The sequence below is a fragment of the Mauremys reevesii genome, linkage group 1, assembly GCF_016161935.1.
Source record: "Mauremys reevesii isolate NIE-2019 linkage group 1, ASM1616193v1, whole genome shotgun sequence".
In the NCBI taxonomy this organism is placed as follows: Eukaryota; Metazoa; Chordata; order Testudines; family Geoemydidae; genus Mauremys; species Mauremys reevesii.
Genome location: NC_052623.1, coordinates 201,386,834 through 201,413,242, shown reverse-complemented (window position 1 = coordinate 201,413,242; position 26,409 = coordinate 201,386,834). Strand labels below are relative to the sequence as shown.

At 40.0% G+C, this 26,409-nt stretch overlaps 1 protein-coding gene across 32 annotated transcripts in view; it reads right to left on the bottom strand.

Moving 5' to 3' along the window:
- Positions 1-26,409, bottom strand: part of LOC120403210 (ABI family member 3 binding protein) — a 315,866-nt gene that overhangs the window by 77,364 nt on the left and 212,093 nt on the right. For 21 of the 32 annotated variants that reach the window (XM_039534071.1, XM_039534129.1, XM_039534193.1 and 18 more), the window contains 13 exons: positions 25,165-25,239; positions 22,917-23,012; positions 20,361-20,441; positions 18,802-18,876; positions 17,545-17,619; positions 15,967-16,014; positions 15,373-15,447; positions 13,517-13,564; positions 12,966-13,040; positions 12,037-12,111; positions 8,531-8,605; positions 3,398-3,472; positions 610-687 (listed from right to left, as the gene is read on the bottom strand). In XM_039534071.1, coding sequence (XP_039390005.1) covers positions 610-687; positions 3,398-3,472; positions 8,531-8,605; positions 12,037-12,111; positions 12,966-13,040; positions 13,517-13,564; positions 15,373-15,447; positions 15,967-16,014; positions 17,545-17,619; positions 18,802-18,876; positions 20,361-20,441; positions 22,917-23,012; positions 25,165-25,239 — 951 coding nt within the window. The remainder of the gene's footprint in view (positions 1-609; positions 688-3,397; positions 3,473-8,530; positions 8,606-12,036; positions 12,112-12,965; positions 13,041-13,516; positions 13,565-15,372; positions 15,448-15,966; positions 16,015-17,544; positions 17,620-18,801; positions 18,877-20,360; positions 20,442-22,916; positions 23,013-25,164; positions 25,240-26,409) is intronic. The other 11 variants (XM_039534208.1, XM_039534239.1, XM_039534085.1 and 8 more) reach the window with 10 other exon arrangements.

Genomic DNA, 26,409 nt, shown 5'->3' with positions numbered 1-26,409 from the left:
ACATTCTGTAGTGTGGGCACCACAGAACTTTTACAGCATGGTAGCAGAGTCCACATGGCCAATTAGTACGTGGAAGGTTAGTGCACTGTGGATTTACATCCCAACTTGTTGCACACTAAGTCTCTGTGTGGACAAACCCAAAGATTGAGAAGTATCTTACTCTGGGAAGATGTCTGAGAGGCAAGTCACCTATCCAAAAAGCTCATAAAAATCCTAAAAAGTACACTACATCCAGTTAGAGCTGATTGTACAGTTATCAAAGAACAATTATAGTATGTGGTCTTTCCCAAGTAAGATAGCAGAATGTCCGACTGCTATTTTTCCAGAGACAAAGGAAACTGAAGCAGGATTCATTTTCTCCATTTGTTATAAATTAAAAAAATCAGATTGGGCTGAAGGGTGCTGCTGCTACAAAAAAGATTTGTACATGTGAGGAAGCACAAACAACGTTGTTTGCTCAGGCCAAAGGACAAGCATGCACCTAGAAACAGAGGAAAGTTTGATGATTACATTTAATGGCATAAAATGAGCTTCTCCTTGGAATTTCTTCTCTGATGAGAATGAAAACAAACAAAACAAAGTGACTACCTATTGAATAAATATTATTACCCAGTGTTGCCTTTGCTCGTTCAAGAGAATGAGGAGTTGTAGCAGTGACTGGCTCTTGGAGGGATCGAATGGCTCCTTCTGGAAAAAATGTAGATTAATCCTGAGAGAGATGAAGGGACTCAATGAAGCTACACAATTTATACCAGATGAAGATCTGGCCCAGGATGTTTTAAAATAGCAGCAAGTATTTGCAATCAGAGACTTACAAGATATAAGTAGCTACTCTTAGGCTTTATTTAAAAGGAGTTTTGAGGTTTGTTTTGTTTTTTTAAAGAGAAAAACATTTAAACATGGTGGCACTATACTCTACGTTCATGCTGTTCCTTGTTTATTTGAAAATTCTCTATAGTAGGCTCTCTTTACAGATATGTCTATGTGTGTATAAAGTAAAGATAGACTGGTCTAGGCAGCAAAATTCAGATTGAGATCCAGATTTCCCTGAAGGCTGAAAAGCAATTCGATCCAGTGTTTTGGTTCAGGGCCCTGTTAGTACAAAGTAATCATACTGTGCACAGGCATGAAACAGGAGAACTCTTAACTGTGCCTGAACATGTGTATTAGTTTTCCGATGGTACAGTTAATAATATACTTAGCTTTGCAATGGTTGTTACAACAGTTTCTGATTAAGTATGGTTAAAGCCAGAGGTGACCAAAATTTTTCACAAGGAGGGTTTTCCCACAAAAAATTATGGTTTTGTCAAAACTGAAATTTTTCACAGTAAAATATTGATTCTGATTAAAAATTTTGGTTTTCCTGCAGAGAATTTCTGAACAAAATTTTTAATTTTGACTTAAAATGTTTGGTTTGGTTTTGTGGTTTAAAAAAACCCCCAAAACAAAACAGAACGTTTTAAGTCAGTTTGTCAATTTGAAATGAAAAATTTCATTTCATTTTACATAAATTTTTATTTTTATACCAAAAAAACCAAATAAACTGCCATTTTAAGTAAAAACAAAATACTTTTTTTCTTTTTGAAATGTTCATTAAAAATTCATTTCAAATTGTTCAGACTTCTCATGGGAAAACTGAAATATTTCAATAGACAAATTCTGAAATAAAAAAAATGTCATTTGAAATTTGTCACAGGAAAAATTTTGGTTTTTCAATTAGCTTTGTTTAAAATCCATGTGGACCATACAGAGGAGTCTAAGGAGAGGTAAGGATCAATGGTGATGGTAGAAAGTTTGTGTTATACGACAAAGTATCAGAGTAAGAGATACATGTCAGCACAGTGTTAGTGTTTCTCATATTGATTACATTTCTATACTCTCTCAGAAATTGCACCAGCCTTAGAACCTTAACAATATGATTTCTCATGCTTTATCTATCTTATACGTTTATAAAATACCTCCAATCTGTAGTACTTTTAATAAACTCTTTTTTCTTTTAAATTTTACTCTTCAGTACAGGTCTGCCTTTTGTACATTGACTAGAATATTCTGGGTCTTACTGTAATATAAATAATAAATTAGATACACAAAACAATGTAAGGAGAATGTTATGTAAGTTGTAAAGTTAGGAAATGCCAGATTCATGTGAACTTATTTGCTGCACCTTTGTTTGTCCATCCTGTGCTCTAAATCAGGCAGGGGTCCTATGGAACAAATAGTGATGATATAATTAAAGGTAGTATCATAACAAATGCACATAATGGGGCAGCATTAAGGCTTCATGGGCAAGCATAAATCTGGCACTTTCTAACCTTTGGGTACTTGACTTTGCAAGTTAAATAACATTCTTTTAATGTATTTTTGTATGTAATTGTCTAGTTATTTTTTTCAAGAGGAAAAAGGTAAAAACAAATTCTATTACGTGCAGCTGTGACAGCCTACCATCAACAGCAGGATTTGAACCCTGAATCTTCAGCACAGATTTCTATCATTTGAACTACAGCACTAACTACATTAGCTGGCATCCAGAGAAGGCTGTTATCCCAGAGAGGGTGGAATGGGTCACAGGCAGTATATGCAGGTTCCAGGGTGGCTGAAGGGAGCCTGGCCTGGCCCAGTTCTCCTTGTTTCCTGCCCTCCCCACCTCCTGTCCAGGAGTTGGGGCAGCTCTTGCCTTATGTGGTGCCCCAAAGTAAGGGCGGGGGGGGAGGGGTATAAAGGACACTCTGTTCCTGTGCTGGGCCTAAGGTGTGTGGTGAGTCCAGCTCAGCTCTCTTGCTACACTGACACACATCCCGCTGCTACAGCTGTTCTGGCAGGCTCCAGATGTTCCCAAAGCAGTGTGCTCTACTGCTGGTGCTTTGGGGGTGGTGTGAAGTGGACACTTTGAATTGTTTGTTTGCTTAGTTATTGTTTCAGCATGCTGCCAAAATTTTCCTGAGGAATGCAACTGACCAGAAAGAAGTGATGATTTTTAACAGTTTATACCTCAGCTGAACCTGAAAGGATCTTGATGAGATAAGGGAACCACCACTTCCCTAGTCTAAGGCCTTTTTCTCTGCCAAATTCCCAAGGCATCCTGCAAACAGTGGAAGAGTGAAAGTTTCTTAAATATAAATTACAAGAATCTTTTATAATGGAACGTGTTAGGCAACTTAAATAAGGGGGTTGCTACCAGCTCCCCCTGTAGGATATTAAAGCCCCTTTATTACACTGAAAACAACTGATTGTTTTCATCAGACTCACTACTTAACTGCAGTAAAATGGAGACTTTTTTAGCTATAATGATAAAATGTTAGTAGCATTTCTGCTGTTACCGTTTTTTCCCCCAACAGTCCATTGTAGAAGAGTTGCTAAAAATGTAAACTTAAGCATAATGAAATGCAAAATAATTTACCAGGTTTAATGTGTGGCACATCTGGACTAGGTGATGTTTTAAGTTTGGAAGGAACCCGATGAGTTTCTTTTGGAACTGAAAAAAAGAACCTCTTATAAATGTTTACCCTCTCCAGGAATCAGAGTCTAACAACAGGTGTAAAGCCACAGACACTGCAAGCCTTCTGCCTGCAACAAGGAAACAAAAATTTTATGGAGACAGTGAAGAAGGCTGAAAGTCATATGTGCACAGGCCTTGAAAAGAGAAATGATGGCCTGGCATGTGCAAGCATTTGAAAAATGATCAAACAAGCAAGGGACAGACGTTCTTGTCCTGTTTGGAGTCAAGCTGAATAAGGATTAAGACAAGAATTTATTAACACAGACAGACATGGCTGCAGGATGACTGAGATCTTTCCATTTGTATTTTAGAGTGAATATCTGCTGTGCCCCAGGCACTTCTCTTTGTGATATGCATGCTTAACTCCTGTAGATAGCAATGAAATGAGAAAGTACAAGAGAATGGAAGTGAGCTTTTCATGTGAAGAAAACAGAGTGGATAGAAATCCCGAGTTCCAAACAACAGAGGTTTTTTAGATCACAAAACAGAATAAAGTTTAACGAATCATTGAAGGATAGAATAATTCTCTTGAGACTGATCCATGCCTTTTCAATATTAATACACAATAAGTTCTCTTTTAGTTATCAGTAGATATTTAATTAACACATCTTAACTCTAAAAAGTGGGCCAAGTGATGGATTGAGCACAGGTAGGAGCTGCAGGGAGTCAATAGTTGATCAGTACCTCTCAGGACTGGGAGAAATCTTTATAGTACACATTTTAAGAGTCAAATTCTGCCCTCAAATGCATGCTTGAACACAGGTGAGTCTTCCATATAGACATTCAGCATCAATGAGAGTTGTGCTCATATATGAAGGCATACATTGCTCCTTAAAGATTTTCCTATCTTTCCTTAGACAACTTTTGAGAGGCGTTAAAGAGAAAAAGTGACTCCAAATTTCCCTCAGAACACTCTTGTATAAAAAAAGCTTTTAGTATAAAATTAACACGGCTGATTTTTGTTCAGTTACAGTTGAAAAATTATCAGTCAAATGTGAACAGTGAAACAAAAATAGCTGTGATGGAAAACACACACTGTACATTTATTTAGGTCACTAAGTTACTGTGAAGTGTTTTTATTTGGATTTTGCTTCTGGCAATGGCAGCGAGACTGGTAAACTTTCCACATAAAACCACCACCACCTAAAACACCAATCACATGGCAGAAGTACAGCCTTATGAAGGATTTGCAGTCACTTGGGCTTTGAGCAGCAGTACCTGGTAGTTTCTATGAAAGCCAAAATAATTGATGGAAGTATCTTGAATGGTGGCATTCTGTAAGCTCTGAATCCAGTTATAGTAAGCATTAATTGTTAGCTGTGTGCCTGGTATTGTACTAGTTCTTGAAGGAGCCATAAAGGAAAATGCAGAGATAAACAATAATTCACAAAGAAGCCTTAAACCTGGTGCCCTCTAGACATTCACCTTGTGTAAGGGGAATTGCTGGGTGCCATAGAGATGCCATAGCAGCTATATGTCACCCCTTCCTTGGGACCAGGAGCAGCTTAGGCATAAGTAAGAGAAGCCTGAACACTGTGGGTACAGGCTAAAACCATCTTTGCCACTCCCTCACCCTCCACAAATCCTCAGCTGGAATACAGAATCTTTATTTCCCAAACAACTGGAGTACTGCTTTTCATTTATTACTGCACTTATTTAGTTTTCTGCAATAGCTTGGATAAGTACTTTTATGAATAATATTGCTTTTAAAAAGTGCATTGATTTAACGTGAAACTTTCTAAAACTCTCAGCCATCTAATTACACAAAATAATGGAATTATTCACCAAGAAAAAATATTAGTTAGACAAGGTGAGTGAGGTCATATGTTTTATTGGACCAACATCTACTGGTGAGAGACAGAAGCTTTGGAGCTTATGCAGAGTTCTTCTTCAGGTCTGGGAAAGATATTCAGAGTGTCACAGCTAAATACAAGGTTGAACAGAGCGTGTAGCATATGTAGTTACATATTCTAAGTGACCGTTCAAGATGAAATGGCCTGTTAACACCTCTCTAGTCATCGGACAAAAAAGGGGGTTAGTCTGTTACAAATTGTACTGTCTTTATTTAGAACATGATTTTTAGTGTCCATCCAAAGCTCCAAAGCTCGTCCTTTGAAGGTGTTGTGCAAGTTTCTTTTGAGAATGAGGACCAATAGGTCAGATATGGAGTGATTGTTTTGTGAAAAGTTTTTGCGCATGAGTGTTACGGTGTTTTTGTCTCTCATAATTTTTCTGTGAAAGTTCATTCGAAAGCAGTGCGATTGTCTGGTTTCACCTACATAATTCTTACTGTGGCATTTAGTGCACTTGACAAGGTACACCAAATTCTGTGATAGGCATGTGTAGGACCCATGGATCTTGAAGTACTATTGTTGGAAGTATAGATCAGCACAGCAGAGGAGACATGTCTGCAGGTTTTGTATCTGTTGTTATGGCAGGGTCTGGACTTTCTCCTCAGAGCATATTCTGTGGTATCTTTGCTCCCCAATATGCCAGCTCTTCATAGGCCACATTGAGAAAGAATTTCTGGACAAATACACCACAAAAACAATGATATACCTGAGACACAATCAATAATATTTTCATCCTCTGGACAAGTGACTTAAACTCCCTCATGGATTTCCATCACAACTTCAACAACCACCAGCCACCCATCAAATTCTCTCTCAAACACTCCTGCACCAGCATCATATTCCTGGACACCATGATCATTTTCAACAATGGAACGCTACAGTCAGCTATATGCAAAAAACCCATGGATCACCACTCCTACCTTCACAGATCCAGTAATCACTCCAAATACACCAAGAAACCTATTATCTAGAGCCAGGTACTCACATATCACAGAATATGATCCAAGGAGAAAGTCCAGGGTACACACCTAAACACACTTAAAACTGCCTTCGCCAAACAAGAGCACTCCGCCAGAGATGTAGATTGCATAATGGAACAGGCCACCCAAATACCTGGAGAAAACCTGCTTCAATATGCCCATCACATTCCCTGACCGCAAACTCCTGGTTGTCACCTGTCACCCCACACTGGAACCCATACAGGGTATCATTAAACAATTACATTACAATCCATATTCGACAGGGACCACATCCTGAAAGAAAATCTTTCCTGAACCCCCTCTTTTGGTGTTCAAACGACCCCCCCAACCTCATCATCAGAAGCAAGCTCCGCACAGACGAGGACACATCAATTAAAAGCAGCATAAGACCCTGCCATAAAAACAGATGCAAAACCTGAAGACATATCTCTACTGCTACGATGATCAGTGCTTTCCACAACACACCTTTCCAGATCCAGAGTCCTACACATGCCTATCACAATGCACCAGTGCACCAAATGCCCCAGCAACAACTATGTGTATGAAACCAGAAAATCACTCCACTCTCAAATGAACTCTCACAGAAAAATGATAAAAGACAAAAACACCATATCACCCATGGCTGAACACTTTTCGTAAAGCAATCACTGTATATCTGACCTCTCAGTGGAGTGGTGTTAATGGGCCACTTCACTCTGAATGGTCCCTTGGAAAATGTGTTAACTTTTTATGCTAAACAATTCCATCTTGTATTTAGCTGTGACACTCTAAGGGTATGGCTACACTTACGGTTTGCAGCGCTGGTCATCCAGCTGTGTAGGAGCAGCGCTGGTGTGTGGCCACACTCACAGCTACCAGCGCTGGTGTGTGGCCACATTTGCAGCATTAGCAGCGCTGCTGGGAGTGATGCATTATGGGCAGCTATCCCAGCATTCAAGTGGCCGCAACGTGCTTTTCAAAAAAGGGGGGTGGAGTGGGGTCTAGTGTGACAGGGAGCGGGGGGAGAGAGAGGGGGGATTTTTGGAGCCAACACTGTGTGTTTAGCTTCCTGCCTTGAAAAATCAGAACACTTTTCCGACCCCTTAGTCTTAACTCTTAATTGCAAACAGCCTGCAGACAACACGACTCCCCGCTGTTTCATTCGCTCCCTGCCTGCCTCTCATTTGATTGTTTACAGCCAGGTACAGATGATCACAGCAAACAGGAGCTCTGTTTGTTTTTTAGATAAGCAGCAACGGCAACGGAGCTCCGCGGAGCTCGTTCACAACAAAACAAAGAGAGGCTGCATAACAAAACAGAGAGAGTAATTTATAAAAGCATTCTGGGATACATCCTTATACCCTGGAGGCCAATCACAGCGCTGGTGTGTGGCCACACTTGATGACCAGTGCTGCAGCACCAGCGCTGGAATCCTTATTCCCCATGCTGAGTGAGGTGTATGGCCAGCGCTGCAGCCAGGGAGTTGCAGCGCTGGAAGTGCCCTGCAGGTGTGGCCACTTACTAATTGCAGCGCTGGTGGAGGCTTTCCAACGCTGCAAATCGCCAGTGTAGCCATACCCTAAGTACATTTCTCAGACCTGAAGAAGAGCTCTGGTGTAAGCTCCAAAGCTTGTCTCTTTTATCAACAGAAATTGGTCCAATAAAAGATATTATCTCACCCACCTTGTCTCTCTAATATCCTGGGACCAACACAGCTACAACAACACTGAGAAAAAAAATAATCTCATTTTCCTCCAAGTTCAGTTCTGTTTCAAGAAGTCTGTCAGTTTTATTCACGCTTGAAGTGAATCAGTGGAAAGTCTAACTTTAGGGGTGACCATCTGGGCTCCAGCTTTCCAGGTAGGAAATGTAACTTTTATTTTGATTTCCATGAATAGGTAGTTACTCAAAAAAGTGGAGTTTCTTACCTCTTTGAAAAGATAAGTCTCATAATTTAATTGATAGGTGCCCTAAAGTATGTTAACAAGTGTATGTAAACATTTTCATAACATTACTGATAAAAATGGTCATTAAATCTCTGTAGTTTTCATCTGCAGGTGTAAAATGTGAGATAGCAGATGCTCACAAGCTGATGGCTGAGAAGTAGAGACTTGCTATGCTACTATGCTAACATGTTAGTTTAAAAAAATTCAGTCCTTTGAAGTACAATTGCTAAAAATAAAACCTTGACATTAAGGAACACAAAACAATGATATAATTACCAGATTTTGTTTGTGGTACATCTGGGCTGGGTGATGTTTTTGGTTTAGATGGGACACGTCGATTGTCTTTCGCGGCTGAAAGGATGCACAGAATTATACATTAAAACAGGTGTGCTGCCAGGGAGCTTTAATTTAGATTTTTCGAATGGAAAATTAAATTTCTTTCAGAAAATAATTCCAACAAAAAATTCCTGACCAGCACTAATAATGGCCGATAGCCTGTCATTACAATACAGCATAGATCAGAGAAGAGGTCAGAGGTTGAAGTGACCCCTGCCTGCTCTGCAGATTGCGGCAGTGGAAGGACAGGTTACACCTTTGTTCCGCCCACTCTCAGCTGTGCCAACAGAGCTCTTGTGCAGCTGAAGATTCAGGGCTTGTCCAGCTGGGATAATGCACCCTACAGAAGGCAGGGGATTTCTAAAGCACTCCAATGCCTTGTGCATTAAGTGGTCTATGTAGGCCCTGCTGGGACCACTCAAGGTTCCCTAGTGTGTTTTAATATATATTAAAGCATAACACCTATTGATGTGCACCCAGGGCTGCCCAGAGGATTCAGGGGGCCTGGGGCAAAGCAATTTTGGGGGACCCTTCCATAAAATAAATTGCAATACTATACAATACGATATTCTCGTGGGGGCCCCTGCAGGGCCCGGTGCAAATTGCCCCACTTGCTCCGCACCCACGGGCGGCCCTGGGAAAATAAACCTTCTGCATCTCGGTACAAACCCAGTTTTGAGAAAACTTCTTTACAAGGTATCACTGGTTCTCAGCATCAGCTAGTGCTAAAAAGCACTAAAGCTCATTAAAAGGGTTGGACAAATATTTTCCGTCAAAACTTTTTCTGGATCGAAAACTAAGGGGTTTTAAAAAGCAGAAAAAAATCATGGACAATGTCTGCTTTCCTTCAAAATTTGTTGTGGTTTTTTTAATTGAAAAGCTGAAATTAGTCTGCCAAAACTTGAATAAAGTTTGGGGTTTCAGAAGTGTGTGGCCAAATATTTGCTGCTTGCTGTATTTGATTGTTTAAAGAAACAATAAAAAAATTCTGCTTAAAAAAAATCCAAAACTTTTGAACCACCTCAGCTTGTGACCAAACGCCTGAGCCCATCCAGTCAGAGATTTTTCCAGGTTTCTGATACTCTGCTGGCTTCCTTGACTCTCATCTGTCTCCATAAGTTTGGGTTCATTTAGATTAGAACATAAGAACAGCCATACTGGGTCAAACCAAAGGTCCATCCAGCCCAGTATCCTGTCTACCGACAATGGACAATGCCAAGTTCCCCAGAGGGAGTAAACCTAACAGGTAATGATCAAGTGATCTCTCTCCTGCCATCCATCTCCACCCTCTGACAAACAGAGGCTAGGGACACCATTCCTTACCCATCCTGGCTAATAGCCATTAATGGACTTAACCTCCATGCATTTATCTGTTTCCTAGAGACTGGCTCCATGGGGTCCCTCACAAACTGGAGACGATTACTGTGAGTTTGTCTTTAGTATAGCTTATGTACATACTCCACCAACTGAGCATTTGAGCTTGTTCCAGAATCTGGGATGAGCCTATTTTGTGAAAATGGAAATGCTCAAAATAGCACATGCATGTGAATGGACACAGGGTGCTAAAATTAAATTAACCCAGGGGTTCTCAAACTGGGGGTCAGGACTCCTCAGGGGGTCACGAGGTTATTACTGGGAGTCGCAAGCTGTCAGTCTCCACCTCAAACCCTGCTTTGCCTCCAGCATTTATAATAGTGTTAAATATATAAAAAAGTGTTTTTAATGTATAAGGGAGTGGGGTCGTACTCAGAGGTTTGCTATGTGAAAGGGGTCACCAGTATAAAAGTTTGAGAACCACTGAATTAACCCCTCCCTCTGGAGCCTCAGGGAATGCAGGGGAGGGGGGTCTCCCTTGGTAGGGTTGGGAAGGATATTGCTCTTCTCATGTGATCCCTCCCCCAGTGGCTAATTTTAAATGAAGCTCCCTTCCCCTGACATGAATCTCCCTATGGCACTGAAATTAAATGTAGACTATAATTTGGCATTTGAGAAGTGAAAGGGATGGTAGCCCTAATGGAAAAGCTAACAGCTTGGCTCTTCTGCAAGCCTCAAACTGCTGAATGAGCTTTAGGATAGGGAAGACTGTGCCTCCCAAACAGCCTGGCCCTGCCCCCTATCTGACCCACACCCACTTCCTACCCCCCGACTGCCCACCCCCCTCAGAATTCCTGACCCATCCTGCTCCTTGTCCGCTCACCGTCCCCCAGAGACCCCCCCCAACCACCACCCCAGGACCCCACGCCTGCTCCCTGTCCCCTGACTGCCTCAACCCCTATCCACCCCCGCGCTGAGTTCTGACAGACCCCCAGAACGCCCACAATCCAATCCCCCCATTCCCTGTCCCCTGACGGCCCCAACCTCTGCACCCTCCCTATCCCCAGGACTCCCTGCCCCTTAGCCAACCCCCCCGGCCCTGGCCCCTTACCCCCGGTTCCCTCCAGTGCATCCAGGAGCTTCCCTCGACAGCTGCAATGTGGGTCCGGCGGGGCCCCTGAGCTCCTCCCTGCTCAGAGTCGCGTGGTAAGGGGACAGGGCTGTGAGCTCCAGGCCGAGTGGAGGAAGCTGAGCTCGGCCTGGAGCTCGCAGCCCCGCCCCCTGACCACACAGCTCTGAGCGGGGCGGAGCTCAGGCCCCGCCAGAGCCATGCTGCAGTGCTATCTAGGGACGCTCCTGGATGCGCTGAAGCTCTGGGAGAGGGGCGGAGGCGGGAGCCTCGGCCGTTCTCGTGGGGGCTCCTGCGGAGCCCGGGCCTGGGGCAAATTGCCCCACTTGGCCCCTGCCCGGGCGGCCCTGTGTGCACCAGCAGGGTCTACATGGACCAATTAATATGCTACACATTAGTGCGCTTTAGAAATCACACCACCCGTGGTATGTGTGCATTGCCATATCCTGTACACAAGATCTCAGTCTCTACCTTTTGCTGTTGGTGCTGCTCTCATATGTTCCATTTTCTGTAAATCTTGCCCTCTTCACCCAGCCTTGCATAAAAATATCACCAGATAAGCAACAGAAATCACCATTCGCCTTCAGATGCAAGACGATGTACAAGAGCAAAGTGGAGGGTTTTTTTTGGTACCTTTGTCTTTTGACACTAGATAAACAAATCCCTTGAAACTACAGACGACAGACAGTAGATAAACAATCTCTCTCCCAACCTATGGAAATTTAAGGCTAAAGTCTTCTGTTGCATAAGGGTGCAAAAAACCCCGCATGGAGTAAAATGCTGTAAAAAAAAATGACTGTATATTTCATTAACGTGCGTATATATCAGGTAGGGCAATCTTGGTCCATGACAGCTGTGGAGCGAGTATTGCTATAGTAATAGACTTCTGCTATTGCCACAAATGTATGTGTGTGCGCGCGCATGCGCGCCAACAATTAACAGTAGAAAAGTTGCAAAATCATAAGTGGCACAACACTGAAATATAAAATTAAGGTGCACTTACCAGGTTTGGTTGGTGGAACGTCTGGGATGGGTGATGTTTTAGGTTTGGAAGGCACACGCCGTGTCTCTTTTGGAGCTGAAAGAAAACAACTGGTTTATATGTTGTTAAAGCTTTCCCAAGCATCACAGTCTGACACCAGCCACAACACAAGACTGTATACATAGTGTGACAAAGTTCCTCCTCTGCCTTGGTGGGTCCTGCACTTATTGGCGAATTTGCTCGCCTCACAGATTCACGGCAGCCCTCAGTTTGGCCACTTTTGCTAGTGGCTCAAACCTGCCGTTCACTCAGCTAACCTCATCACTGGTCTGCATGGGGAAAAGGAAGGAGAACAATTCCCTCAGTCTCTGCTGACCCACCTAGTGGGTTGGGGGACAGGCCAGGGACCTTCTCCTCTGGTGAGACCCATAGTCCAGGTCAACTCCTCCTGTATCCAATAGGGAGTTGGGGGGATGGGAGGAACCTGGGCCTGCCCTCTATTCCGGGTTCCAGCCCAGGGCCCTGTGGATCACAGCTGTCTACAGTGTTTCATTTAATACCTGTGTGACAGCTACAACTCCTTGGGCTACTTCCCCATTGCCTCTTCCCAACACCTTCTGTATCCTCACCCCAGGACCTTCCTCCCAATGCCAGATAGCATTTGTACTCCTCAGTCCTCCAGCAGCATGTCCTCTCACCCTCAGCTCCTTCCGCGCCCCTCACTGACTGAAGTCCTTTTTAAACCAGGTGCCCTGATTAGCCTGTCTGCCTTAATTCCAAGTTCCTGATTGTTCTGGAACTGCCCCTTACCTTACCCAGGGAAAAGGGACCTGCTTAAACTGGGGCTAATATATCTGCCTTCTATCACTCTCCTGTAGCCATCTGACCCAACCCTGTCACAATAGTCATGGAGTACCTCAGTATGAGATAGAAAACACTGATATATTTACCAGGTTTGGTTTGTGGCACATCTGGGCTCGGTGATGATTTAGGTTTTGAAGGAACACGCCGTGCCTCTTTTGGAGCTGAAATAAAGAACTTGAGCATTAAAATCATTATCCAGGAATCTGAGCCTGACACCATATACACCTGACCACAAATGAAAGTCAGGTGTTCAAAGGAATTTCAAAGAAAAAGTTCTGTTGTTGGACAGTATCTGTATTGAGATCAACGAAGCACGAGGTGGGATTACTCGCTGAGTTTGAGCCCAGGAAAAAAACAAGGGACATTAGAGAAATTGCAAACACAAACAAACATGGCTTCAGAAAGATGGAGTATTTCTGGATGCTCTAGAGAGCAAACAACTTAAATTAAACTACATTCCTGTAAAGGAAAATACACAAAGGTGGACATGAAAATGACAAAGATACCTAGAAAAAAAAAGACTGTTTAATCATGAAAAGTGATGATAGATGAGCCCATTGAGCAAGAGCCTACCATGCCTACATCTCTAATGAGAAGGAAAAAGAAATATGACCATCCCCATAGTTAACATCATTACCTAATGGTGTCTTTGGTTGTTCAGTTCTAAATATAGCTGCTTCTGGGGCTGTATCAAAAACAAATAAAACATAAAAATAACAATGAAAATCAAAATAGAAGAGAATAATTCTATTTAAAGTCAACTTTATTCATGTCTAAATAACAACTATGCTTTCATTTGTCTGCCAGCAATTAGTCAATATTCAAGAACCATTATGCTCTAACAAATATAAACAGCCAAGGACAGAACCTAGTCCTTAAATGTGGGCTAATTTTTCCATCTTTTTTATGGTCTTTATAAAGAAAGATGATTGAAATTTATCTCAGTCATATACTCAGAAATTGGAGCCTGTGGTATGAAGCTCTTCCCTTATAGGTGCCTTTCATACAAAACTTGTATATAAAATTGGTGTTGGAGAGCCTCTTGCTTGTGGGTACCATATTATTAAAATATGTGATTATTTGTGCATTGTGTAATACAAACATCAAAGGCCACTCTTAAGTTATACCCCGTTCCAGTATTCATTTAAACATAAACCAGATTTTTTATTGTTTTACTGCATAGACATGCAAACAATCGTATTCTACTCCACAAAAAATGCAACGGCATAAAAAAATTGGCTTCCCCTCCTCACTGTAACTGCTTGTTATGTGTGGTATTCAAAAAGGTTAAATATAAAACGTTTTCTTGATATCTTTGCACGCAATCCCAAGAAAATCAGAAAACAATGCTGAAACTGACAGAAGTCAGTTAAGAAATAACTTTCATTCTATTATTGATATTTGTAGAAATTATGATAAATTAATAACTGAAAATAATTCTAAAATGCATACACAGGATAATACAAACATCTCAGTTTTGTGATGGTAGTTAGTACACCATCTTTCAGTATCAAACTGATATAAGAATAACGGAAAAAGGACCACAAGGGAAAAATATACAATTAAAACTTATGTATCTAATTTATCAGGAGTTTTGTTTTAACTTGGAGATTGCAGCCAGCCTTTTGCAAACAGCTGCAATGATTATAAAAATCACTTAGTAGCAAGAGTTAGATTTTTCATACCAGGAGATGTTATCTATGTGGTGACAATTGTTTTTTAGAGTGGTAATGCAGCACAAAGAATCTATCCAGACATTTGGGTGGGCACTTTGATTAAAGTGATCATCAGTAAGTCATCTAAGTTTACCAACAGTTAGCACAGAATGGTGTCAATAGAAAATTACTAGTGTAACAAAACAGAGTGGTATTTTGGATACCACAATATAGTAATTATTGACTTTTTTGTTTTGTTTACACTATCCCCATTGAAATCAAGTTAATTAATTGTCTGTATAAATCCTGAATACAGTGTCTTGGAATACTGAATGATAATGTATTGATATTGTGAATCCAGTTAAACAAATATTAGTTATATGTTTGGTAATTTACTAGCTCTTAAAGAAAAGAGTGATAAGAAGACATACAATAATGGTAAATAACAAGAGAAGCTGTGCAACCTCTTTTCTGAAAGTGCAAAGCAGAGTTTGAAGAAATATACAAAAACATCTCTCACAGAACACTAATGCATTTTTTAAATTTGATTTTATTTAATGCTAAGTAAAATTTTCCTCTTAATTACACTACTATAAATCAGGAATAAATCAAATTCTCATGCACGTGTCTAAACATGAGCTATTATTATGCTACTGCATGATGATAAAAAGCTAGTCAATTTCTGCTATTGCCGTAAATGGCTAACAAACAAAACGCCCAACACATTGCAGCAGAGTTGTACCTTGTCATTATGATGCTGAGTGTATTTCAAATTACTTCGATAATTAAACAGCTGCTTAGAGATAAACTTCTATAGGAAATATAGAAAATAATTTACCAGGTTTTGTCTGTGGCACATGAGGTTTGAGTGATGTTTTAGGCTTCAAAGGAACACGTCGTGTCTCTTTTGGAGCTGAAAGAGAGAACCTGGGTTACAGATTATTAAATTATCCGGGAATCAGAGTCTAATGCCAAGTGTAACACACAGACATGGCACGTTTTAAGCCTGCAATGGAGAAACAAAATCCTTTTATGGTAACAGGGAAGAGAAAGTCAGGTGTACAAAGGAGTTTAAAGAAAAATATGGCATTATGAGTGTATCTAGATTTGTTTAAGCAGGGAAGTGGAATTCCTGATCATTTTGAAGCCCAGCTTAAAAAAACAGTTGGAAAATAAATTGCAAGCACAGACAGACAGGACTATGATAAAGATGTTTCAGAACTGACAGCCTTATTGCCTTAAAAAGGAGATAATACACCTGTGTAGTAAACAAAATTCCTAAAAAGCCTTTCGTGTCAAAGGACAGACATATCTAGGAAAAAAAGAGGAATTTTAAGGAAAGAAACTGGTGATATGAGACGACAACTACAATGTGGGTTTCTGTGAAGAGAAGAAAAACAAACATGACTGATCACTAAACAAATTTCTTTACCTATTGTTGACCTTGCTGGTTCAATTCTAAGTGTAATATGTTCCAGGACTGCATCAGAAACAAAACAACAGAAAAAGCATGAGACTCTAAGCATGGCACACCCTTTCGAATGATCAAATGATCAAAGCAACTTCCTAGGTAAGCAATAAGTAAAAGATTATGCAAATCTGGTCTTTGCTAATGCCGTGGATAATCAAAATTACCCTGGGATATCTTATTCTGACTTTTAGAAATTGTGGTCAATTAACTTTGAAGACACTATTACCATAAATACATTGAACGAACTGGATGAAACAAACGCTCAATTCTGAGATGGTAAAAGTCAAAGAATCATAGAAGTTAGAGATAGAAGAGATCTAAGAGGTCATCCATTTCATCTCGCAGTTAACACAATACTCCACTCTACAGTGCATTAACCAGTCTAATTTTAAAAGTCCCAAGCAATTGTGCTTCTACCACTTCCTTTAGTAGACTATTCTACTATCTAATACATCTCATTCTCAGCAAGCCTTTCCTGATATTCACGCTAAATTTTCCCTTCTCTTTTTTTACCTGCAGCTGGAAGAGTACAGCAATAAGATAAAATAAAATAAAAAATGTTAGCAGTGTGTATGCCCCTTTTGTATTTGCTTTCTTCAAACATTCAAGCTATGGTATCTCACTGCATGGAATTTCACAGAAACAAGTGTTCAGTTTGCACATTCATGAGCAGTGGTATAATCCAGTATGGGGTAGTACACGGCATGACTCAACAAGATGGCACAGTTCCCACGCCCCTACACCCCCAAGGTTTAGACTAGAAACAATTAAACAATTAAATCAGACCCAAAAGAAAATTATTTGCAACTACCAAACATCCATGTATGTATACACAAATATATTACGTGAGTGAAATGAGATAAAATTAGATTTAAACTCTCCACATAACTAATGTGCCTTACACTAGACTAATTTTATTTTATTTATTTATCTGAGAATGATGTCTTTGGCAAAGTTGTGTGGTTCAGAAAGGTAAAGACTGTAAAATTTCCTAATTCTGCTAATCTACTACTTCTATCCTCAAGAGATTCAAACTTCCACCAGTGGCTAGTCACGTGGTTGAAGTTAAGCATGTATTTACAAAGCTTTACTGAATTGGGGACTACAAAATTACAGTCATCCACTAAGAAACACCAGGAGATTTGTGACCTATCACCATTAATCAAACCATCTCAATTTTCAAACACTGAGTATCAAGTATTCCTAGCAAAGTGATCATGATCAATCCACAGAATAGAAAAAAATACTGCAAAAAGGGAACTAATTTTGAATAAATTAAAAAACAAACAAACAATTTACTACAGATCATTTGCTATGAATTATTCAGTTGGCTCTAGTTATAGCCTATTAATCCTACTTGTATCACAGGAGCAATAAATAATTCCTCTCAACCTTTAGCAAATTTTACCAACCTTCAAATATTTACATCCTTCAAGTATCAGATGACAGAGTCTGTAACAAACTCCTGACAGCAAAGTAAAGGAAGCACATTAAATCAATGGGGTTTTGTTAGAATCAGTTGCATGAACAGGTAATTACCAGGTTTAGGATGTGGTAGTTCTGGCTCTGGGGACGTGTTAGGTTTGGAAGGAATGAACTGTGTTTCAGTTGGAGCTGAAAAAAAACAAAGAAAAAAACCCTACATTTCTAAACGTCTTAAGGAGTCACAGCCTGACTCTGGCACCATGTTTAAGCCATAAGAAGTGATACCTGCAATGTTGCCAATAACGAAAATTCAATTAAGTTGGTATATATTGTATTCAGCAATGACTGTGACTCTGAAAGGGGTAAGAAATACTCTTGTGTGGTAGGGCAATTTGAGAGCTTCTGACAATGGGGAAAACCCCTGCAAATGTTTGATTATAGGTGTTGACTTTAACGGCTATATTGGTGAGCCTAAGGACTACTCCCATAAGTGTGTGTGTGTTTAATTGAGCCCTGAGGTGACTGGATCAGTAAATTAGCCGCTAAATTCTGCCCTTGGATAAGCCGGTGGTGTTCCCAGTGACTGCAATAAGAGACGGATGCATGTATTTGAAGGCAGAATTTGGCTCTTAATCTTAAAAGAAAGTTGTATCAATTTTCCTCACATGGTCTTCTAAAAATTCATGTAGTTTAAATAATTTCTTGTCATAGATATAACCATAATCTATATTTGAAATGCTTTTGATTGAAAATTGGCATGTCTGAGTCTTCTATTGGTGGTGGTAATCTTGCTGAGAACTAAACAACACTATGGGAACTAAAACCTTAGAGATCATTATTTTTTCCTATCAACAAATGGCCAGACACTAAATCTGACAGTTATTCACCATTCTTTCTAATTTGCTTGTGATATATTCTAGGCTGTGCTGACTTCACTGTTCAAACTCCCCTGCAAGCTTTAAAGGTTAACTGAAAAATGGACCTTCACAAATACAAAGACATTTTGGTTTGGAGATCACCTCTGAAGGAGTAATTTTTTTTAACTAAGAAAATATTAACCTACAAAATTCAAGTGTGTTTGAAAAGTCTAACATTAGAATAAAATTAATTAATCCTTATTCTTGGTGTAAAATATTTCCAAGATGGATCTAAGTTTCTTTCTCCTCTCTCAGTACAAGGTTGAGATAAAAATGTAGTCCTTCTGACATAGACCCTAGACAGTAAAACTGGCGCCTTTATCTGCAATTTCTGTACAAGGTGCACTGTAAGAAGAAAAGTACAGTCTTCTGATCCACTACAGCTGATATTTTGTCATTAACTAGGGTAACACTGAGCCTCAATGTACCACATTTCAAAAATAAAGATATTTACCAGGTTTAGATTGAGGCATTTTAGGTTCAGAAGATGATTTGGGCTTCAAAGGTGTGAAATGTATTTCACTGGATTCTGAAACAAAAATTTGGTTTATAACTATCAGCATTTAAACATTAGGGTGTAAAAGTGTGTTTATCCGCAAAACACCATATGCCTGCAGTGAAGAAACAGCACTACAATGCAAAACTGGAAAAATAACTATAATTAATATCAACAACCCATTAAGTAGAAAATTGCAACTGCAGGTTTAACAACCGAAGCTTATTGGACTTAAGAATAAAAGTAGCAGATAAACTCTTCGCTCACAGAAACTATCGAAGAGTTGGGATAAGATGATCTTCTGGAGCAAAATTATAGTTTCTAAATTGGAAGCTAAAAGCAAGGTACCTATCATAAAATGTAAAGAAAAAACATCATGTGTCATTATATAATGCTTGCATCTGTAACTTTCACTCCATGCATCTGAAGAAGTGGGTTTTTTACCCACGAAAGCTTATGCCCAAATAAATCCATTAGTCTTTAAGGTGCCACCGGACTCCTTGTTTTTTAAAGAAAAAACTGTTACACAATGTTGCCTTGGGCCACTCAAGGTCATTAGAAGAAATTTTACATGTAGCTTCTGGAGCAACTGGACTTTTTGCTGTTAGAATAAAAATGAATTTAAGTGAAGACTATTAAACTCCAAGTCAGCAAAGCACTTAAGCAGGTATGTAAGTGCGTTGTTGAATAGTGCCAGACTTAAATCCATGCCTAAGCACTTTGCTGAAAGTGGTTTTAGAGAGCAGAGGTTTCTCTTAAAAATAGATCAGTGTGCTTCCTTGAACATAATCTACACAGTTAAAGACAGGCAGTTTTAAAAGAAGAATACTTCCAATGAGACTTGACGTTCCAAAGATGTAGTGCAACAGACACCACTCTCTTACTCTGGATGTGAGAATTTGTGTTTATTTTAAACACACACAAACACCCACCCCCACCCACCCACAAATTCATACTAAGAATTCCATTAAGTGCATATTCCCCAGTGCTATACATTCAATAAAAACTCAGTCACATCTCTGGCTAATTACATTCAAGCTTTCCACATCACTAGAATCATTATTTGTTTTCTTTTTAAACAGAAGCTTAGTTTCTGTAGCAAATTTTGCAACATCCAGAAAACTAGTTGGAACCCTAAATTTGAAAATGGAGTAATGCTCTGTATATGGAATGTACAATTCTCATTACAGAAATTGTGTTTCAATGCTTGCTGTCTTTTAAATATGTTTTTAAATGTGTATATGCTTAATAAAAGTTGGCTTTCTGAAATCTTTAAGCACAATTATTTCTTGTTTAGAAGAATCAGGTTTTTAACATGACATATATGTTATAAAATGTACACCGTTAAAACTGTAAGATGGTCGGGCAACCACTAAATGACTCAAAACAAACTCATTTATATAGTTTGCATTTCACGTGTGCCCAAAATCCAGGTTAACCTCTTTGCAATGCCACTGAGTTTGGCTAAAAGGTTACTCCAAGTTCAAGTAGTAAATTACAGAAAATAGTTACTGTACCAGGTTTACTATGTGGCATTTCTGGCATGGCACTGGCAGATGCTTTAGGTTTGGAAGGAATGTGTTGTGGTTCATATGAAACTGAAAGAAAAAAAAGCCCAATTCATAACTGAATTACTGCATGCATCATTATTCAGACCACAGAAAGCATAGACTTGAAGCCTACTCTGGAACAACAATAACTTAAAAGACTCCAAAAAAATCAGGCTGTAGTTAACATGCATTTTTTTTGAAAAAAAAAAGGTGAGAGGGAAGTATTGCAGTTAAATGTTTAGAATAGCTAGACAAAAACAGCAGGAATGCCTAGCCCTCTGCCAAAACAAGGAGTTCCCATCTCTATTATAAACTTATCTTGCCACCAACCAATCAGCACTCTCTTCATCCAAGTCCTGCACTCTTGTGGCAAGCTGGACCTAAATTCTGTGGCAAAGTTCCCGGATTCTGCGGCACTCTGGTGTTGCAGACAGGAAATTTCGTAGGAACTTCTTTTAAATTACAGAATTGATGGGTTTAATGAATTCAATATGAAAAAGACTAATACAGTCAGTACAGAAGTTGCCAAGTTATTTATTTTGAGATTAAATTCAAATTTTAGGCGGTCCGCACTTTTTCAGTTTTGATGCACCAAAGACATTGCTACTGACAATGCCAGGTAGGAAGCTGGAAATTTTGGCAACTGGGTAGGTGGCAATTAGGGCTTCTGGCAGCAGTGGAAGCATGGGAGGCAGTTTGTGATTGTGAGATGAGCACATTAGTCGGATGTTTCTACTAAATGAACATCAGTGAAATAGTTACAGTAGCCATTTAAGTGATCATATTCAAGTTCCAGTCATTGCCTAGCACGGCAAACTGGGCAGGCTGCACCTCTCAGAGTTGTTGCTTTAGGGTGTCTGCAGACTAAGGCCCTTTCTATATTGCGAATATCTGTATCAGTACAGACCCTGAAGTAGCTATACTGTGTCAATGTAAAATGCATCCTGCACCAGTGTAACACATCTACACTGGCAGGTTGCACCATTCTAGCTACACCTTAACTATTTCCAATATAAGCAGGGCCTCAGAAAGATGACACAGCATTGGTTTTACGTTCTCATAATTTTTCCAAGATTTTCTTCAAAACCATAAAGGCTAGAAACAAATTTCATTAATGTAACGAAAGGTTAGATTCTACAGAATCTACTGCCTGGGGTAGATTCTGCAGCTAACACCAAAGCTGAGAAATCACAGGATACACAGGGCACACATCTTAGTTAGTGTTTGTAAAATGGCTTAAAAATGTAAAGCACTAAGTATTATCTATCCCCAAACTAACTACGTCACTCTTATAGTGCTGCAATTGTCACAAGTGCCACTTGGGACATTTTGATGTATAGAGCCTTGACATGATGACAGCATTATTACTTGGGAAATAAAACCCCAATATCACCTCTGTTTAATTCCTGCAAGACGTTTAATTTGTTAAACTGAAATTAAAATAGAATAGAATAGAATAGAATAGAAATAGGCCTGAACTGAAAATCTGAATCCAAATCCAGATCCCAGGCCAAATATCATAGCTGAACTCTCTCTATATATAAAGGTCTGAATGTCCCCAGAATCTTGGGAGGTTTTGAATCCAAACCCAGAACTGGATTGGAATTTCAAAACTAGACCTCAAGAAAACAATTTAAAATACAAGCCCAGACAACCTGCAAACTTTCTGGTCTTTGAAATCTGAATTTGAATTGGTTCAGATACATTTGTATCATGTAGTACATTTTATTCCAGGCCTGCACACAAACGAAACCAATGATCTATAATGCACTAGGATTTCATTGTGTTTCCACTGGGAAAATACACCCCTGTCCAGAGGGCCTGCACCAGGTCTATATATAATTCAAGTAGCACTTAAACCCTAGTACAAAGATTTTAGTGGAACTTGAGAGGTATGTAAGGCCTTGCATGGGTCTTTTGCACAACAGTGAATTTCATCTTTAATGCATAACTGTCATGAATGAGGTCTCCAGTCAACTAAAGGAAAATTGACTCCTTCTTGGGTAAAAAGTATCAGAATTGCTCAGCTTGGTTTTATGATTCTTGCACTTAATTTGTTCATTACTCATGATGAGATATCACTGTTGCCTAATCTGAGGTATTGAGGACTATTTTTATTAATCATTTAGGATTCAATACTACTGCCATTGCACTCAATGGGATTTCTGCCACTTATTTAAATGGGAATCAGATTTCATGCTTAACAAGTACAAGAAAAAGCTCTTGGACACATCCTGGACACATATGAACACAGAATGGGATTTCTTCATGATCATTTCCTAAGTCACAGCTTCAGTACAATGAAACCAAATTCCTACAAAGAAAAGCAAAAGGAAAGATGAACAGCAGAGGAGGAGATGACAGCACCAAACCAACTTGTATCTAAAAGCAAAGTGAAATTCAATGATTACTTATGAATATGGAAGCATGAAATGCCCTTTTAGAAGATGAAAAATTCCTCCTTGATGAAAAGGAAAAGCGAAGAGCTGACAATTCACTAAGGAAGAAGATTATCATCATTACCCATTGTAGATTTCGGATGTTCAAGAGTCTTAGTAGTAGCAGTAATAGAAGAAATCTTAATAGTGACTGGCACCGGAACAGGTTCCCTGGTTGCTGCTGGAGTAAAGGACATTATCTTGAGAGATATGAAGGCAGATCTACACCTTTTAAATGGCTGCCCAGTGTCTGATATGCGTACTTGGACATCAAGATTTTGGGACAAATACTCTACAGGATGAGAGTAACACTATCTTAACAGTGATGCTTTTGGGGAGATTTTTGTCCATTACTGATGCCCATGTACTATTCAAATGTGAACAATATGTTCCCCACCCACCCACTGGATCTTGTGCCTCAGCAGATTTTCAGTCTGGAACAGCTTAAGTGCATTGTGGGCTAAAACACAGCTGATCTCTTTATAATAGCCAAAAATATTTGGGAACCAATGCTTTAATGTAACAGGGTTCTATCATTTACTGTCAAAAAATTCTTCAAATGGAGCAGGATGGCAAGCTCTGCAGGAGACTGATGGGACAAGCAAAACCAGACTCTTCTCTTTCAGGCCCTTTTTAGTATATATTTTACAACTATCACATTTGTTTTGCTTCCCTTCAATTAGTTTAGTTCTGAATATTTGAAGCCAGCCAAAAGGAATATGTCGGTGGCAAACTAGATTAAAACACTGTAGGACTAAATCCTTCTTCCACCTCATCAAGTCTGAATAGCCAGACTTGGCATGGGGACCTGGGTGGAGAGTAATCCTTCAGCCCAGGAGTCTAAGTTACATCATTCTGCAGCAGCCACTGTTCCTTTCTGGAACATCATTTACCCTCATTAGTTACAAATCCAATACTAAACTGACTGAAATTGTTAGCTAGGAATATAATTGGAAGAAATCTAAGTCTATTTCAGGCCACTTGAAAAGTCTCATTTCAGATGTTGCATTAGTCGTTATCATCCCAGTTAAACTGGGAGTGTGTGCGCACACGCTTCAGTTTTATCACAGCTAGAATTTATCCAATTCTCGCCAATGCCAAATTTGCCATGAATCTTCACATAGAATTTCAGACACATCATAGTTTAATACTGTCCAGTTATAAATCAAGGGGCTAAAATATTTTTGTTACTATGCATCTTGCTCAAGTACTGATTCATACATATGTTTTCCACCCCCTTATGGTTGATCTACTTTTCTTAGATTAAATTGAGAGCTCTTTGGGACAGGGGCTGAACAGTACCCAGCCATCTATGGTGCTAGAAAACAAATAAATGGATAAATACAAAATGATCATTTTCTTTTTAAATTGGTGAAAGGAAAGGAAAGGAATGAAAACTACAGAGCAGACCTATCCATTGATCTATGTGTTCTACTTTTAAGGCACATGTCACTCGTCCAAACACCCTACAACAGTTGAGAACCACTGAGCACGCCTACCCAAGGGACAGAGTTTCAAAACTGTTGAAAAGGAAAGGGACTTCAAGATAGAGCTGGCGGATTTATTTATTATGAATAATGTTCTTTAAAAATGTAGCCCCTTTTTTGATTCACAAGTTGTTCTTTAACCCATCTTCATTTTCTTCAAATGTATTCGCCATTTCTAGGTATTCATTGAATATTTTTATTTTATCCAAACTATCACACTTTGAGTCATTTGCTGACTCTTTCTTTTGATTCTATGCAGCATTTGGTTTATCACCTATGTCTCATGGCACAGCTTCTCCTTCCTGAATAGATGAAAAACCTTTTAAAACAGGAAGGAATAATGAACTCCAACTATGATTTTTTGGACAAGTGATCTTTCCTTTCGAAATTGATGAAGCTTTCAAGATTTGCAAGCATACTCATCAAGATGAGGCAGTTATCTACAAACTTATCAATAATAATAGTTAAAGTTTGCCATACTTGATGCTTTTCTACCTGAAACTATTCATAAATCTTTATTTTAAACACTGTTTACCAACCTCTAGTTTAATGGGACAGTGTTCAGAGTTTTTTCTCCTTATTTATTAATTAGCTACTATATTTGGTCAGAGACTGATCTATGTAATAACACTGTAGTTACGCTAACAAAGCAAAATAGAGCAAAATAAAGGCTGGGAGAATAAAGGATTTAGTTTGCAAGACTGCTTATGATGCTAACAGATTTCTACAGCTTCCATGGACACGTGTCTCTCTCCCTTCGCCCCCCCCCCAAAAAAAGGAGTCATGAGTCAGCATGGTTCAAACAATATGGAACAAAATGATAGTAGCAGAGCATACTGTAATTACCTGGTTTTGTCTTGGGTTCTTCTGGATGGAGAGAGACTTTAGGTTTGGAAGGAATTCGTTTTGTTTTACTGGGTGCTGAAAGGAAGAAAGAGGGGAGATTGTAATCCCAAAGTTTTGAGGAAAGGAGAGAGTACTTACCAGTAACTGTTGCTCTTCAGGAGTCACATCTGTACATTCACAATTGTGGGATGTGGAACCCAGGGCCGGATCCAGACCCCAGCGCGCCAAGCGCACGCTTGGGGCGGCATTTTGCCGGCAGGGCGGCAGGCGGCTCCGGCGGACCTTCCGCAGTCATGCTCCGGTGGAGCATCCGCTGGCATGCCTGCGGGAGGTCCACCCGAGCCGCGGGACCAGCGGAACCTCCGCAGGCACGTCTGCAAGAGGTCCCCCAGAGCTGCGGGACCGGCGACTGCCAGAGCGCCCCCCACGGCGTGCCGCCCTGCTTGGGGCAGCGGGATTCCTAGAGCAGCCCCTGGTGGAACCCCTGGCACTGAGCTGGAGAACAGCCTTGGAAAACCATGTCCACTGCGGTGTATGTTCATGTGATAGCTCAAGTGAGGTTGATGGCATCACCTACTCTATATAAGGAAGTGCATCCACCCAGCCAGATGCCTCAATTCCTTTTCCCAAACCGGAGACCTAATGTTATACTGAACTCTGAGGTAGAAGGGAAGGTGGTTGGGTAGTGTGAACACACAAAGGTAATTCTCAGAGAACAAAAATTACTGCAAAGTAACCTCTCTTTTCTCCTTTGAGGGCCTCTGCATATTCCCACTTGTGGCAGATTAGCAAACATGATGATGATGGGCAAGTTCTTAGATAAATGTTGTCTGTAATCTGCTCTCCCAAACTGGATATCAAAGAGCAATGCTAAATCCAATGAGTACTGTCTGGTGGAAGTGTGCCCTGAACTCCAAGTTGCTACTTTGTAAATCTCTGCCAGGAGAACCTATCTAAGGCACATCATGGATGCCATGGTGGCTATCATAAATCTTTAAACAAAGGGTACTTGGTTGCAATAATGCTCTATACAGCTCCTAATCCCAGGGTGAAACACTCTGTTTGGTAACAAGTTCTCCCTGACATCTCTCTCCTAGGCTAAAAACAACCTAGTAGAACTTCTAAACAGCTCAGTCTTTACCATGTAAAACCAGAATGTCCTTTTTATATTTTGAATATGGAGATGTGATCCCTAGGGGGCCTGGGGAAGAACACAGGGGGGAAAATGCATTGAGATAGGTGGTA